At 46.0% G+C, this 14,731-nt stretch overlaps 1 protein-coding gene across 1 annotated transcript in view; it reads right to left on the bottom strand.

Annotated features, from left to right (window-relative positions):
* lrp8 (low density lipoprotein receptor-related protein 8, apolipoprotein e receptor) overlaps positions 1 to 14,731 on the bottom strand; it is a gene marked incomplete at both ends in the record, with an annotated part of 180,598 nt that overhangs the window by 14,828 nt on the left and 151,039 nt on the right. The window contains 5 exons of the mRNA XM_080010925.1: positions 3,154 to 3,295; positions 8,298 to 8,437; positions 9,579 to 9,697; positions 10,175 to 10,402; positions 14,297 to 14,468. Of these exons, the coding sequence (XP_079867051.1) occupies positions 3,154 to 3,295; positions 8,298 to 8,437; positions 9,579 to 9,697; positions 10,175 to 10,402; positions 14,297 to 14,468 (801 nt within the window). The remainder of the gene's footprint in view (positions 1 to 3,153; positions 3,296 to 8,297; positions 8,438 to 9,578; positions 9,698 to 10,174; positions 10,403 to 14,296; positions 14,469 to 14,731) is intronic.

Genomic DNA, 14,731 nt, shown 5'->3' with positions numbered 1-14,731 from the left:
AGACAAATCTTCAAAATAAAAGAATACAAAACCGCATAGATCTCTGAATCGCATAGATCTCTGAAATGCAAGAAGGTAACATTAACATAACACTACATAGGCAAGTAAATCTTTGGAATGCAAAAACAAACAATAGCAAATGCAAGAGGATGAATGGTTTGTGTAAGGTTGAAATGTTGGCTTGGGGTAGCACCAACAATGGCCGCTAGAGGGCGTCCAAGCAAATATAAGGTTAGTTTAATACACATTTATCATACTTTGTTATTATACATTTTCCAAAGTCAGGAGTGGTATCGTTCTTTGCACAATCACTGAATGAAAAATATTATAGTGGTTACACATAACTTGGGACATTTATTCCAGCCCAATCCCACTGTTAGGGAAACAGAGTTCAGGTCATGTAAATCCAACGAACCCTAATCTAACCCTAACCCTAACCCTGACCTAGAGATCCCTGACTCAGTCCCTCCTGCTGTGCCTCTTGCTGTTCACTACAGGGGAAAGTCCACAGACAAAGACAGAGATGGCTGTGTCTGCTTTTCTAATCCGTCTCAACTGTTAATTGGCATGATCTTGCCAAAATCATTGTCTTACTCTGGGTGTCAGAGGGAGTGGAGCATAATTTAATAATAATTATCCCTCAAAGTCCAGGCGGCCTCTCGTTACAGTAAATAAGTGTCCTTTTTGCAAAGGCCTACAACAACTACACCAAACTATACTAAAACCTCTCTAGAATAGTGTGTTGATAGATGATATGATGATATCAGCTGACAGCCCGGATATTTGGGCTTTTGTTTACTTTCTGAAAGGAAGTTTTGGTTGGGCAGAGATTGAAAAAAGCCTTTTCTGATGTAGTTTATATCCTGTTAATCTGGTTCTGTAGTACCTACATGGTTCCTGACACTTGGACCACAATCTCACAACTGCTAAACAGCTCCCTCAAGGCATAACAGGTTGAGCCCAATGTGCAGAGAATCCTCAAAAGGTGGCGCCACACAAAACTAGTTTGTAATTTAAAACGTGGAACTCATGATGCAACAGGAGATGAGGAGGCGATAGAGAGAGAGAGAGAGAGAGAGAGAGAGAGAGAGACCACATTACAAGTGTACTGTATGTGCACAGATGTGTGTGTTCCCACATAGGTGTGTGTGTGCACATAGATATGTATGTGTATGTAGGTATTTAGATAAGTGTGTGTGCATAGATGTGTGTGTTACATTTTTGCATGACTTGAAAGCAAACTCACATTCTCTCACATGCTCTCTCGCTCGCTCGCTGGCACGCACGCACGCACGCACGCACGCGCACACGCACACGCACACGCACACACACACACACACACACACACACACACCAAGCTCCCCATTTTGAGAGAGAAGGGAGAAGGGAGAACACTGTGTTCCGAGGATCTTTCAAAGAGCTGTAATCCGCACGGAGCCCATGCTCCCCTCCAGTCCACCTCCCTTTGGGCTGGGAGCGATTAAAAAAAGGAAAATCAGAGGCGTGTGACGCCCCAAAACCCAGGCGTCGAAAGCAGAGCCGGATGAGTCAAAAAAAAGAAAGCGAGATTAAAATATTAAATAAATGAAAGCTGCAAGCAGCGATGACCGGGTCCTCGAAGTGCAAGTATCGATGGGACCCGAAATATGGGCTAGGAGGTGTCCGTTAAAGTACAGAGCATGAAAATGACTAGGTCTCTTGTAGACACTCTCCAAGTTTAAAGACTTTCTGTTGGGTTTCGTTCATGGCGGCAATATAATTATTGACTTCCTGACCGACTTCCTTCCACTGCTGTTCCTTTAGAGCTTGTCCAACATATCCTCACTTAACCCGGCGACGGGATGTTGGTTGTTTTGCTGGCAATTTAGAGAGAACAGGTTCACTTCTGCAATTCCCTGTGTATTTTTTTTAATGAGAGAAGTCAATTATCATTATCATTATTTTATCATCTGCTGGAGCCAACACCAGACTCAAGGCCTTTCTCAATCTGCGTTCTTGTCTGTACTTGTGTTCTGGTGGACTTGTTAAACGTCATCAGTCGCAGCCCAAGTACTGTTCCAATTCAAAGTATGCAGCAAGCCAAGTCCAGTCCAAATGCCCGGATGTGGACTTGCTCCGCCCATTTTATGGAGGATGCATCGGTGGTGACTTGTGTGGACTTGGGACAGCCAAGTATCCCACAATGCATATCGCACCAAGCGGTGGTAATGGCAATGGTCCCCGGGAGTCTGTACTCCCGAGTCGAACTTGCCAAGTCTGAACTTCCAAGTCCGCACTTCGTGTATTTGGTATTGAGAAACGACCATAGACAAGTACAAGCTCTGGCGCAGGAAACAAAATACACCCACACACACACCCACACACACCCACACACACATACACACGCGGTTGGTATATGGATGTTGTTACACACGCTGGGAATTTACATATAACTTTACATACACAAACTTATAACATAATACTTCAACGCAGCCATCAATAACGATTTGATTTAAAAGCTCAGTGTAATAACTGATATAGACAGTGAAGCAGCTTGCCACCCAATAATAATAATAATTATGCGCAATGCTGAAATTGTCATTCAGCACTGAGTCTGCCCGGCAGCACGATTTTACACCACATTACAATGATGTCTGTGTTAAGATTGCTAAGATTTTGAAAAAAATATACACCTTGTATTTGATTTGTATTTGACTATTTTATATATGGGATTATTATCCATTGATAGCAGAATAGCACGTTTCTGGACATTGCCTGGAATTTCTATACGTTCTGTAACGCTGTCTTTCTGTAGTATTCCATTAATCCAAGGCATGCCCTGTCTTGGCATAACCGGGCAGTGACATGAAGGCTTCCTCCGCCTGCAGTACCTCACCTGCCCATCAGGCGTCCTCAGCATACCCTCCTGGCTTCCTGTTTCCTATTAACCAAATGTTCCTCATGAGTTTTATTCCCTTCCTGCAGGGACTTGTTGCTAGTTTGTCAGCCTTGTACTATACCACACTGTGTAGGTCCTGCCTCTTAATAAGCCAAAATAATAAGTAAAGTAAATAAGTGAAGTCTACTTGTTTGCACATCACCGCTTTGGACACTCCCCTTGCCTCCTACTTTTGAGTCTTCCCAGTAACACCTGGCGTAACCCTGCAGATGTACCTTTGGGCTGCCTCTGCTCGTGGAACACCACCAGGTCCAGGGGGTTGTTGAGGTGTTCGGCCACCTTGGCCACGTCGTGCCCAGTCAGGCGGTTGGCGCTGTATATGGCCCCGTCCTCCAAGTCCGTCCAGTACACGCGGTCCTGGCAAAGGAAGAGAAATGGGAGCGAGAAGGAGAGTACATCGAAAAATATGAGTCAATGCCAAGTCATGTGGGAAAATCCAAAAACACAAAATAACTGTAATGCACTTGACATTGAACCTTCTTGAAACAGGAGGTTGATGCCAGGGAGGACATTTTATTTGAAAAAAAGTCTCCCTAAAAGATACAGTTTCAGGTTTGATTAAAGCAAAGCTATTATGTAAAACTCACTTTTTCAGTGCTTGTGCACCTACATTTGGGTCTCCTATGGGCCTACTAACACACAAACTGTGAAATAAGACAACCCAGTCATTTTTTTTGTGGCCAACCTTTGATAGAAAACATGTCCTGAAACATGCCATTCAGAGTTTTGATCCCTTCGTACATCACATTAATACCAACTGTCTGTGAAAAAATTGCAGATGATGGAAATGTAAGAATTAAAAAAAATAAATAATAAAGTAAAAATAAAAAAGTATACGGTAGTTAGACTGTGGGCTGGGGTGCGCGATCCGCTGTGCGTTTCTCCAAACAAAACTAATAAAAATAGTGTGTATTTATTGCAGATGTATTTATTTATTTTACTTTATTTTATTTTCTGACGTTAACATGAAACAAGAAATCCCTGCATCCGAGAGACCCGGTGCAGCGTCCCCAACAAGCTTGGAGCACGGCAACGAAAGTCGGAAAACAAACTTTTAAATGAGGCCTTGTAGATCTAATAGGAGTGACGATTGAGCAACTGGATTGCTTATTTCTCGCCTCGAAACTTTTCAGAAAAACATTTTAGCGGACTGACAAGATGAAATCAGTGAACGCTTACGTGCTTCACGGCTACAACGGAACCTGGAACTCATGCTCAAATCCCATTGGCTCACGGAACTAGGGGCCTCAGGAGGGTGGCTCCACCCATAAAGAACACCCCGTTCGAAACAGGATGCTATCGAACCATATTAGAATGCATAATCTCAGTGGCATTTTAAGAAAAAAAGTTGGGACCTCGGAGACCTCTATTAACTTGTTGAAACGGAGCATAACAGGTCCCCTTTAAATAATATAATAAGCATTGCCTTATGGCCACAAGAAAGTTTAAATCAATTTAATTATACCCGCTTCCTTGCATTTTTAGCACCTAGTCAACACATTCAAGCTGCTACCTAACATCCTGGGGCGGCTAAACTACGAAGAGTTCATTATTCATGTTATTGTAACCGAACAGCTAAGCCAATAGGTTAATTTGAAACTATAATGGTACAGTGGAAATCATCAATCTGTTAAAGGCCAACGCTTTCTACAGAATAAGTTGGGCCACCAATTTCAATCTTCTTGCAACCCCCGTCCTAATCAGAAAGCCTAAAGTAATGAGCCGCAACGGTCACCGGAGGTAGCTGCATAGACTCACAACTTACAAATTCTCTTCCATCAGGAAGTCTATTTAAACAATGAATATCCATTTTGAAGGCCTGTGGGAGTGACCTCTAACGTCGAAATCCTGGACAATCTAAATTGGCTTTTTATTGTGTCGGGAAATAACACCCGTTTAGCATTTGGCATTGATGCATGAGCAAAGCCTTTGCAATGACGTCTGTAGAAACAAAACCTTGGAGGTGACACTCGCTGAGCCCACGTGTCCAACTTGTGTAACTGTGTTTGTGCAAATGCGAAGAATTATGAGGTGCGATGCACTGAAGAAATGCCCATCTTTCATTCCCCCTTCTTTTCCATCATCATTGCGGTTCACACTGACTGGGTGGCTATTGTGTTTCCGCGGCGACCTCAGAGCCATCCACTATCCACAGGCAGACGCAAACTCATACTGACTTATGTATTTTATACATTCGACAGAAATGCAACATTGTTTACAGTTTTCCGAGGTTCCTAAAGGTCAGAAAACTGGGAACCAATATTCGGTTGGAATATGCAAGTTCCTTTGTGGTCGCATCCGCATCGTCTTATCAGTGGAACCGCCATCTCTCCATCTCGCCGGCCCCCGTTACTCAAACTCAGACAACCTTTACCCCTGTGACAAGTGCGAAATCATAAAAGACAAATGGCAGACACGGTGATTAAACACAAAAAAAAAAAAAAAATCCAATCTCTCTTCCTGCCTTTGTGTCAGTCTCTCTCTGGGTGTGTCACCATTTCTCACTCCATCTCTCTCTCTCATCCTGCCATCTCCCCACGTTTCTCTCCACTGTCAAGATCTGCCACTCACTTTTTTTTTCTTTTCTATCCCTCAGTTCCTTTGAAAGGCTTTGTCGCGCTGCCGGTCAGAGCTCCTCGATCTAACTTTCAAGGTGAGGCTTTCATGTGTGGAGCTCCAGACGCGCACGCACGCACGCACGCACGCACGCACGCACGCACGCACGCACGCACGCACGCACGCACGCACGCACGCACGCACGCACGCACGCACGCACGCACGCACGCACGCACGCACGCACACGCACACACACACACACACACACACACACACACACACACACACACACACACACACACCGTTGCCTCAGAGGTCTCAATGGGAGAATTCTCTCGGGCTTTGCAACTCATATCTGTCTGTGCTTGTCAATCGGACGACAGCTCTCTGAAAGGATGCAAAGCGCTTTCAAGATGAAGGAAAATGGCCACTTGAACTTGTCCAGAGCTGTGCCACCAGACACTCTTAACAGTAACAGCAACATTAAAGTGTTTTGTCTGTGAGTGATTTTCAGCAGTAATATTTTTATCTACATGTATTTGCTGTGAAAGGAACTCGAGCTGTTGTTTATCCTGCAGTTGTGCCGTCATGGTGAAAATGGCTGAAAGCAGAATGCAACATCTACTAAGTGGTCTCTAAACAAGTGGTTCTCAACGTATGGTCCGGGACATTTTCGGGGGCCCCATCAAAATGATTTACAGTTAAAATGCATCATTATTTACCCATTTGAGAATGAAGAATAAAATCACCTAACTGTAGTATAGACAGGTGTGGAAGTCTGGACTAAATCATATCTTACAATACGAAATGAGGTCCCATGCCTCAGATTGATCCCAGAGACAAAATCTGATCAAATGGTGTCTGTGGCCGACTGCACATCAAATTGAGGGCCCTTGATAAGAATAAAAAAAAGGTCATTGCTCTAAACGTTGACGTTGTGTTCTCCTTCCCTCTTGTCTTTGCTCTCATTGTCATTCCAGTATCATCTCGGAATATTTATTCTCCTTTTGTGCCGGCCGTTTTCTCTTCTTTCGCTCTTTATTTCACTTTTATCCGCCCTGCGTCCCAGCGCGGTATTCCCTCCAGTAAAATAGTGCGAGAAAAACAGATTGTTATCCGTGTGACGCTATCATCCACCCTTCCTGAGAGCTCGCTGTACCAGCAGGGGGCTGGACAGAGCTGAAAATCTAGTTCAGAGATAAGAAAAGAAAACAACCCCTAACTTAAAAGCTACTGTATTTAACACCAGTCAACATTTACCAACCTCCGCTGGACAATTAAATTGTTTCTTTTTTTAATATTATTATTATTATTTTATTTTGAGATTTTCTTTCTTCGTGCAAAAATCGACTTTAGGGCAAACTGTTTAACATGCTCGCCAACAGACTTGGAATTACACTTATCTGCGCAGCAAAAGTAACTGTTGGGATGTGCCCAAAGGTTCACAGCAGAGAATAACAAGGAAGCGTCTAACATTTCTCACTCCCGCATCCGACACAAGTATAAAAAAATAAACAATTGCAGTGCACATTGAGCTTGGATGCCTTAACTCGTTGCCAGTTTTAATGACGCGTAGCTCGTGGAGCTCGTTCTGGTAGGCGACGCCGGCTCATCACTCCCATATTTCAAAGCTCCCGAAGTACGTCTATATTTGCACAAACATTGCACGGGAGTGATGAGAAGAATCGCCCAGACGCCAAGACGCGGTCATTCTAAGAGTTGCCTGCCAGAAATAATATTTCTGTAGCACGTGACCGCTAGTACAGAAAGAGTCAAACCAACACTTACTCAATACTTCAGTCATTTCTGCTGAGTAAACCGTGGTGAATCTTCAATAATTAATTAGCATAAGCCCTTTTTTTTTTTTTTCATTACTGTCCTTAAAAAGTATTTTTTGGATAGCTACCAGAACTACTGACTCTGACTTTCTGACTCTCTCACACACACACACACACACACACACACACACACACACACACACACACACACACACACACACACACACACACACACACACACACACACACACACACACACACACACACACAGAGTTGGACATGATGGATTTCCTCTGAAAGTTTCCTCTTGCTTCCCTCAGTGCGTGTGCGTGTGTGCGTGTGTGTGTGTGTGTGTGTGTGTGTGTGTGTGTGTGTGCTCGCGCGCAAGTCTGGTAGATGAATGGACAAAGTGCTCCCTACTGATCACCACCAACCCCCCCCCCCCCAGCCTCTCTCCTCTCTTTCTCTCTATAATTCTCTCCGTTGTTCCAGTGTCACCTGCCGCCTGCACCCTCTTTCACCACATCACCCCCCTTTTAGAGTTCCATGCATTTCATTACATGAAATTCGATAATATGAATCATTATTTCACTTAAAGACTGTTTGCCTCGGGGAAAAAAAAATCCAATCCCGTCCTCCCTCTTTGTTTTTCCATACCTCTACCCTCATCATTTCACTTCAATTTGTTTCTCCCTCCTGGAAATACGAGCCAGAATTATAGTCAGTAGACCACCGGGTTTAAGATAGAACAAGATATGGTGTAAATTATGATTTTTCCTTTTTAAAGTTTTCGTCTTTTTGTTTTCTTTGAAATTTGCCAGAAATAGGCCGTGCCATGACTTACACTTGTGTAACGGAAGCCAATTCCTGATTTTCACATTCACCGGACCAGATGACCTCGAGACACCTACCCCACCCCTTGCCATTTTTTTTCCGTTCCCTCCCTCATTTCCCTCCTTCATCCCGCAACACACCTCCATCCACAAAATACCCATATTTCCGGAATATCACCCTTCTCCACCTACCTCGAAGACAGTGAGGGCGAAGGGGTGTCCCAGGTGGTGCTCGGAGGACAGCAGCACCCTGCGGTTGTCCCCGTTCAGGTCCACGCTGGACAGCAGGTGCAGCTTGGAGTCCACCCAGTACAGACGCCTGTTGGACAGATCTGAGAGAGAGAGAGAGAGAGCGAGAGAGTGAGAGAGCGAGAGAGAGAGAGCGAGAGAGAGAGAGAGAGAGAGAGAGAGAGAGAATAGGGAGAAAGAAAAGAGGGATGGGAGGATCGAGGGAGTTTTTTTGAGAAGCCGGTGAGCGGCAGTGAGAGCGGTGGGTGGTGTGTGATATGGGGGGGGCAAGGGAGAGAATGAAAGTGAGAGTGAAAGAGAGAGAGAGAGAGAATGCGTAAGGGACGGAGGGAAAGAGAGAGGTCATTTGAAGAGGCGAAGGTCCCAGGGTGACAGGGGTATGAGTGTAATGGGCCAGCATTTACGGCATCAATCTTCTGCGACACGACAGCTGAGGCTCACAAGTCTAAAAAAAGCAAACCGTAAATGCGACAGAAGCGGCCGACGAAAATAAGTAAGAGAAAAAAAAACAAGAAAGAAAAAACCCCTGTCGACATGCCCTTGAACAAGTTGATTAGCATGGCTAAGCGAATTTCCATAAGGGCAGATTGTAATTCGAAAAATGCCCAAAAATATCTGGTTCAAAGGCGAGAGGTTGATTGTGCAACAGTAGGAAGGTGAGCGAAGCAATCAAATCTCAACGTGCCAATTGATGAAGGTGCCGCAAAGTCGTTCATTTTATTCACAACTTCACCTCTGCGGGCCACGACAATCAGCGCTGTGACTGTCGGCGCACTGAGTGACACTTTAATGAAAAATGACCCCCCCTGTCTCACTTGCACACGCCCTCCATCCCCACTCTCCCAAAGAGCTAGAAATGTGGCTCGGCCAGTTACTTTTATTTCCTCAGCTTGGAAAAATAAAAACAAAACAATTATGAAATTATAAAAAAAAATAATAATAATGAAAGTAGGCTAGAAACCTCAATTCCATATATTTTTTTGTCTATCTTACCCTGTACCTGTTATATCTTCAAAACAACATAGACCTTGTTTTTATGTTGATAGTTTTACTTTTCATAACGCATGGAGCTAGGCTAGTTGATCCCCTCTGCAACCTTGCATTGACCTAACACAGATAGCATTTAGACCCTTGGTGTCTCGATACTGGACCCCACAAGGGTGAAATTGGTATCGATCTTCTATTATTCGTCGTCGAATTTCCCCAAAGACAGGCATTTCTTACCCAAAGTGATCCCGTTGGGCCACTCGATGCGTTCCGAGACCAGAACTTGCCGATCCACTCCGTTCATGCCGGCCTTTTCTATCTTGGCCCGATCCCCCCAGTCTGACCAGTACATGAACCTGGGGAAGAAAGTGCAGACCAGTTTATCCTACAGGTTGAGTGTTTGGTCGTACCGTACCACAGTATTCAATGTACTGTCACGTATACCCCCCAAGAGAAAATCATACTGTCTATCTTTCTCCTTCCTCTTTCTAATATACCTTCTTTTTCAATTTTCATTCAATCATCTTTCTATTATTTCTCCAAATATTGCCACTTCTTAAGCAAGCCCCGCAGACTTTACTGATGGAGAGGTGTGCCTTTGTGGTTATCGGTTGTGTGTGTGTGTGTGTGTGTCGGTGTGTATGTGTGTCAGAGAGATGGCTAGATTACATTTACATAGATTTCATGCTAATGTAGATTTGCAATATTGCAGAAATGATTTCTCGAGGGGGAGTAAACACAGACAGAGAGAGACCACTATCCGGAGAAAAAAATGATTGCAGTTGTTAAAATAGGGTTGGGGTAAAGTGAGCGGTGCACCACCCTCCGCTCACCCGAGGCGTGGGTCCACAGCTATGGCCCGCGGCTCGCTCAGCTCCGTGGTCACCAGCACCTTCCTTTTCCTGCCGTCTCCCGTGGCGACAGAGATGCTCTTATTGCCTGAGTCCGTCCAGTAAATGTTCTTGTGGACCCAGTCGACAGCCAGACCCTCGGGGGAGCGCAGCGCCGAGTCGATCAGGGTCACCTGCTGCGTCGAGTCGTTGGCCTTGTTGATGTACGCGCTGCGGGGGGGGGGGGGGGGTTGTATTAGCCTTTTCACCCTATGCGCTGATGGTCCTATTTTTCCAAGTTCCTATGCTCCCAAGGTTCTATGCTCCCCAAGGCCCTCTGCCCCAAAGGTCCTATGTTCCCAAGGTCCTATGTTCCCAAGGTCTTAAGTTCCAGAGGTCCTATGTTCCAGAGGTCCTATGTTCCAGAGGTCCTATGTTCCCAAAGTCTGATGTTCCCAAGGTCCTATGCTCCCAAGGTCCTATGTTCCCAAGGTCCTATGTTCCCAAGGTCCTATGCTCCCAAGGTCCTATGCTCCCAAGGTCCTATGCTCCCAAGGTCCTACGTTCCCAAGGTCCTATGTTCCCAAGGTCCTATGTTCCCAAGGTCCTATGTTCCCAAAGTCCTATGCTCCCAAAGTCCTATGTTCCCACGGTCCTATGCTCCCACGGTCCTATGTTCCCACGGTCTTATATTCCCAAGGTCCTACGTTCCCAAGGTCCTATGTTCCCAAGGTCCTATGTTCCCAAGGTCCTATGCTCCCACGGTCCTATGTTCCCACGGTCTTATATTCCCAAGGTCCTACGTTCCCAAGGTCCTATGTTCCCAAGGTCCTATGTTCCCAAGGTCCTATGTTCCCAAGGTCCTACGTTCCCAAAGTCCTATGTTTCCAAGGTCCTATGCTCCCAAGGTGCTATGTTCCCAAGGTTCTATGCTCCCAAGGTCCTATGTTCTCAAGGTCCTATGCTCCCAAAAGGCCCATGTTCCCTCAATACAATATTCCCTCAACATAAAATCCGAGTAGAACTGAAGCTGAGCCCGAATGGCTCCAGATGAGAAGCAACATCAACAACACACAGTTGTGGACCAAAAAAAACCCCCCAAACTTATTTAACACCTTCTGTTGTTAATGCTCCTCATGTCAAATGAAGAGGAGTGCACATCCACCAATGTCACCCGAGTTAGACCGTGTGTGTGTGTGTGTGTGTGTGTGTGTGTGTGTGTGTGTGTGTAGAGGGGTGTGTGTCGCCGTCAGGGTGACCCTAACCTGGCACATCTCTAACAGCCGCAGTCGCCACGTTTTAGGCGGCGCCCGCCGCCGAGGGAGAACGAGCCTCGCTCCTTTCATCAGCCTCCAAACAAAGCAGGCGGAACCCTCCGTTCTCCCTCTCCCTCTCTTTTTCTTTTTTCATCTGCGGCTCCCCCCTCTCTCTTTCACATTTCCCTTCATCTTCCCCGTCGCTCCTCGACGCACGCCTCTCCGCTCAACCCCCCCCCCCGATGTGCGTTCCCGTGCGAGGCCCGTCCCTGGCCCCGTCCCCCCATCTCCCCGGCCCGCCCCTCTCCCCCGCTTCCGGAAGCGTCCTGCGGGCGACGCCGCTTTCTCTGTGTTCCGCCCTCACTTGACACCCGCCTTGCGTCCGGCGAGGTGGCGGGAGGAGAGAAAGGCGGAGGGGCGGAGGGAGGGAGGCGGCGCTGTGAACGAGCGAGGCAATTGGCGAGGTTCAAAGGACGAGACGGAGACGGATGAGTGGAGCGCAATCCGCCAGCAGATTGTCTGGTTAATTGGCTGTGCAACTCCTTGCCATGGCAGATGATCATTGTGTATGTATATAATAAGTGTGTGTGTGTGTGTTTATCTGTGGTTTTAAAGCCTTTGCGCATCGAACACGGATTTTTCGGGCGGTGTATTTTTTCCCCCCACCAAAAACGGTGTTCTTTAAACGCCCGATCTTATTTCTCCCGGAATCCCACGTGAGGTCAACCTTTTATTTTGTGAAACATGCAGATGATCTATGGGCGCGTCATCCCCTCGCTACGTCATATTGACCGGTTTGCCACACAAAGATTTGCCGAATTAACTTGGCAACTCAGGATCGGCGTCCGTGGATTCGGCGCGTGAAATCCTCGCATCACATTTCACGTCGCACTCGGTTTGCGTCGGCGTCTAGTGTCGCAGCTCCTCCGCGCGCACATCAATTTCTTTAACCCTGCTTTGATATCTGGAGACACCTTTCCGCTTCAAGGTGAAACTTTGAATGTAGAATTTGACTCGATTTAATTTTAAGAATTTCATAAAAAGATTCATAATTTTCAAAAACATTTTGACGTATTATTGTTAATAAATTAATATAACATTAATCATTATTATTATTATTATTAATAATAATAATAATAATAATAATAATAATAATAATAATAATAATAATATATATATATATATACACAACATATATCATTATAATATACAGTCTATCACTTTTCTAATTCATTTTTTGTCAGCAGCCTGTGCATCCAATTAGATATAAATGATATTTAGTCACATATATTATGATGAATTATGTGTTACTCAGTTGAATTTTGTGAATTCTGTTCATCAAACAATGTTATCGAGAGTATTTGGTCGCGGGTCCGCACTGTGTATTTCTATTAATCCTTGATGTGCTTGTATAGACAGTTTCAGGACGCCGGTGTTCCAGACGTGGCTGGAAATAGGGAAGGAGACAGAGACGGATGAGCCCAAGACAAGCGAGCAGATTGTGCCATTAATTGGCCATGTTATTGTTTGCCACAAACATCTCCATTATGGGCTGAAGTTAGTGCGCCATCGACCCGTGCCGAGCTAATCACAATTAATTAGGCCACAAAACAACCACCGGCACAACCAGAGCGAGAGAAGAGAGTTTTGTAACGAGAAAGCTGAGAAACTTAATCAAAGTTGAGGAACCACTCTGCAGGGAAGTACGTTTGTTGGACGGCAGGAGGCGATACATTTACCGTGACGTAATGACGTTTTTGAAACAAGTGTGAGGGAGGGGCGGCGGAGCGAGCCGCCGCCTCTGAGTGAGGCCCCGGCGACAACGGAGACGGAGTCGAGTGGACCGGCGAAACGGTGGAGTGGAAAGGTGGATGGGGGCGGAGATGGAGCCCCCGATAAATAGAAATGAGAACAGTTTGGTGCTTGACGTCGAGTGGCGGCAGGAAGGGCGGGGCGGCTTGCGACGAGGCCCGAGGGTGCCACGGGAAAAGCAGACCCTCCATGGATGTCGGAATGTGCTGCACGAAACCGGGCACAGCACGCCAGATTGAAACCAATTTTGAGTAAGAAGCAAAATGAGATGTGGATCAGCCTCCTAGATTTAAATAGGTTGTGACGAGCGCAGGGATAATAACAAGTTATTTGTGAACAGAATGACCTTCCCATCATACAATGTAAACAGTAGAAATGCGAGAAAGCATATATGAGTGTCTGTGTCTGTGTGTGTGTCTGTCTTACTACATTTATGAGGACCGGTCTCCAAACTGACTAATTGACTAAATTCACCAGAAACATGGGACCTCATTTACCAGGTGTATTTACTTGTACCAGTACAAAAAAGTGTGTGTGTGTGTGTGGTGTGTGTGTGCGCATGAGAGCATGTGTGTGTCTGGCGGTGTTTTTCTCTTCCAAAGAAAACTTTGTCACTGAGACTGAATTTATTTGTCCTTCCTCTGCCCGGAGCCCAAGTGTGTGTGTGTGTGTGTGTGTGTGTGTGTGTGTGTGTGTGTGTGTGTGTGTGTGCGCGCGTGTTTGTGGGTGTGTGTGTGTGTGTGTGTATTCACCTGTGCACATATTTGTGTGTGTGTGCATGTGTCAATGAGTGATGGCGGTGATTACCGAGGCAGTGAAATTAGGGAACATATGGCTAAACCGCAGCAATAGACCGCCCCTCCCACTACCTGCCACCAGGGGGACGCACACACAGATACCGAACGTGTGTGTGTTTGTGTGTGTGAAGGACGAACACCTTGTCCTTCCGTCAGACAGATGACTGCATCCCACAACCATAAGGAGAGGGCGACAGACGGACAGACAGTGTGTGTGTGTGTGTGTGTGTGTGTGTGTGTGTGTGTGTGTGTGCTCCTACCTGTAGATCTTGCGGTGGAACAGGTCGCACCAGAACATCTTGTTGGTGGCCACGTCCACGTCCAGCGCCACGGCATTCTTCAGCGTGGGTACCACCTGCGAGTACTCGCTCTTCAGCAGGTCGATGCGGCGGATCTCGTGGCGGTTGGTGAACAACAGGTACGGACTCTTCCCTGGAGGGGCGGGGCGGGGGGAGGGGGGGAAGGTTTTGTTCGGCGAGATTTTATTTTCGAGAAAAGTTTCATTTCCCGCGTTCCGCTCACCAAATCTATTCACACGCTTCTCCACCAGACTCACAAGAGTGAACAGGTCTCCATCGGACACATTTGTAGATACTGAGATGGCAATTTAAAGTTTAATGATTGTCAAATTACGGTCCGACTCCCGTGCAGCCACTATCATCGCAATGCTTCATAATTGGGAAGGAATATGAGAC

This window comes from Zeus faber (genome assembly GCF_960531495.2).
Source record: "Zeus faber genome assembly, chromosome: 1".
In the NCBI taxonomy this organism is placed as follows: Eukaryota; Metazoa; Chordata; class Actinopteri; order Zeiformes; family Zeidae; genus Zeus; species Zeus faber.
Note: the sequence above shows the minus strand (reverse complement) of the source record. Positions and strands in the feature narration are given on the sequence as shown.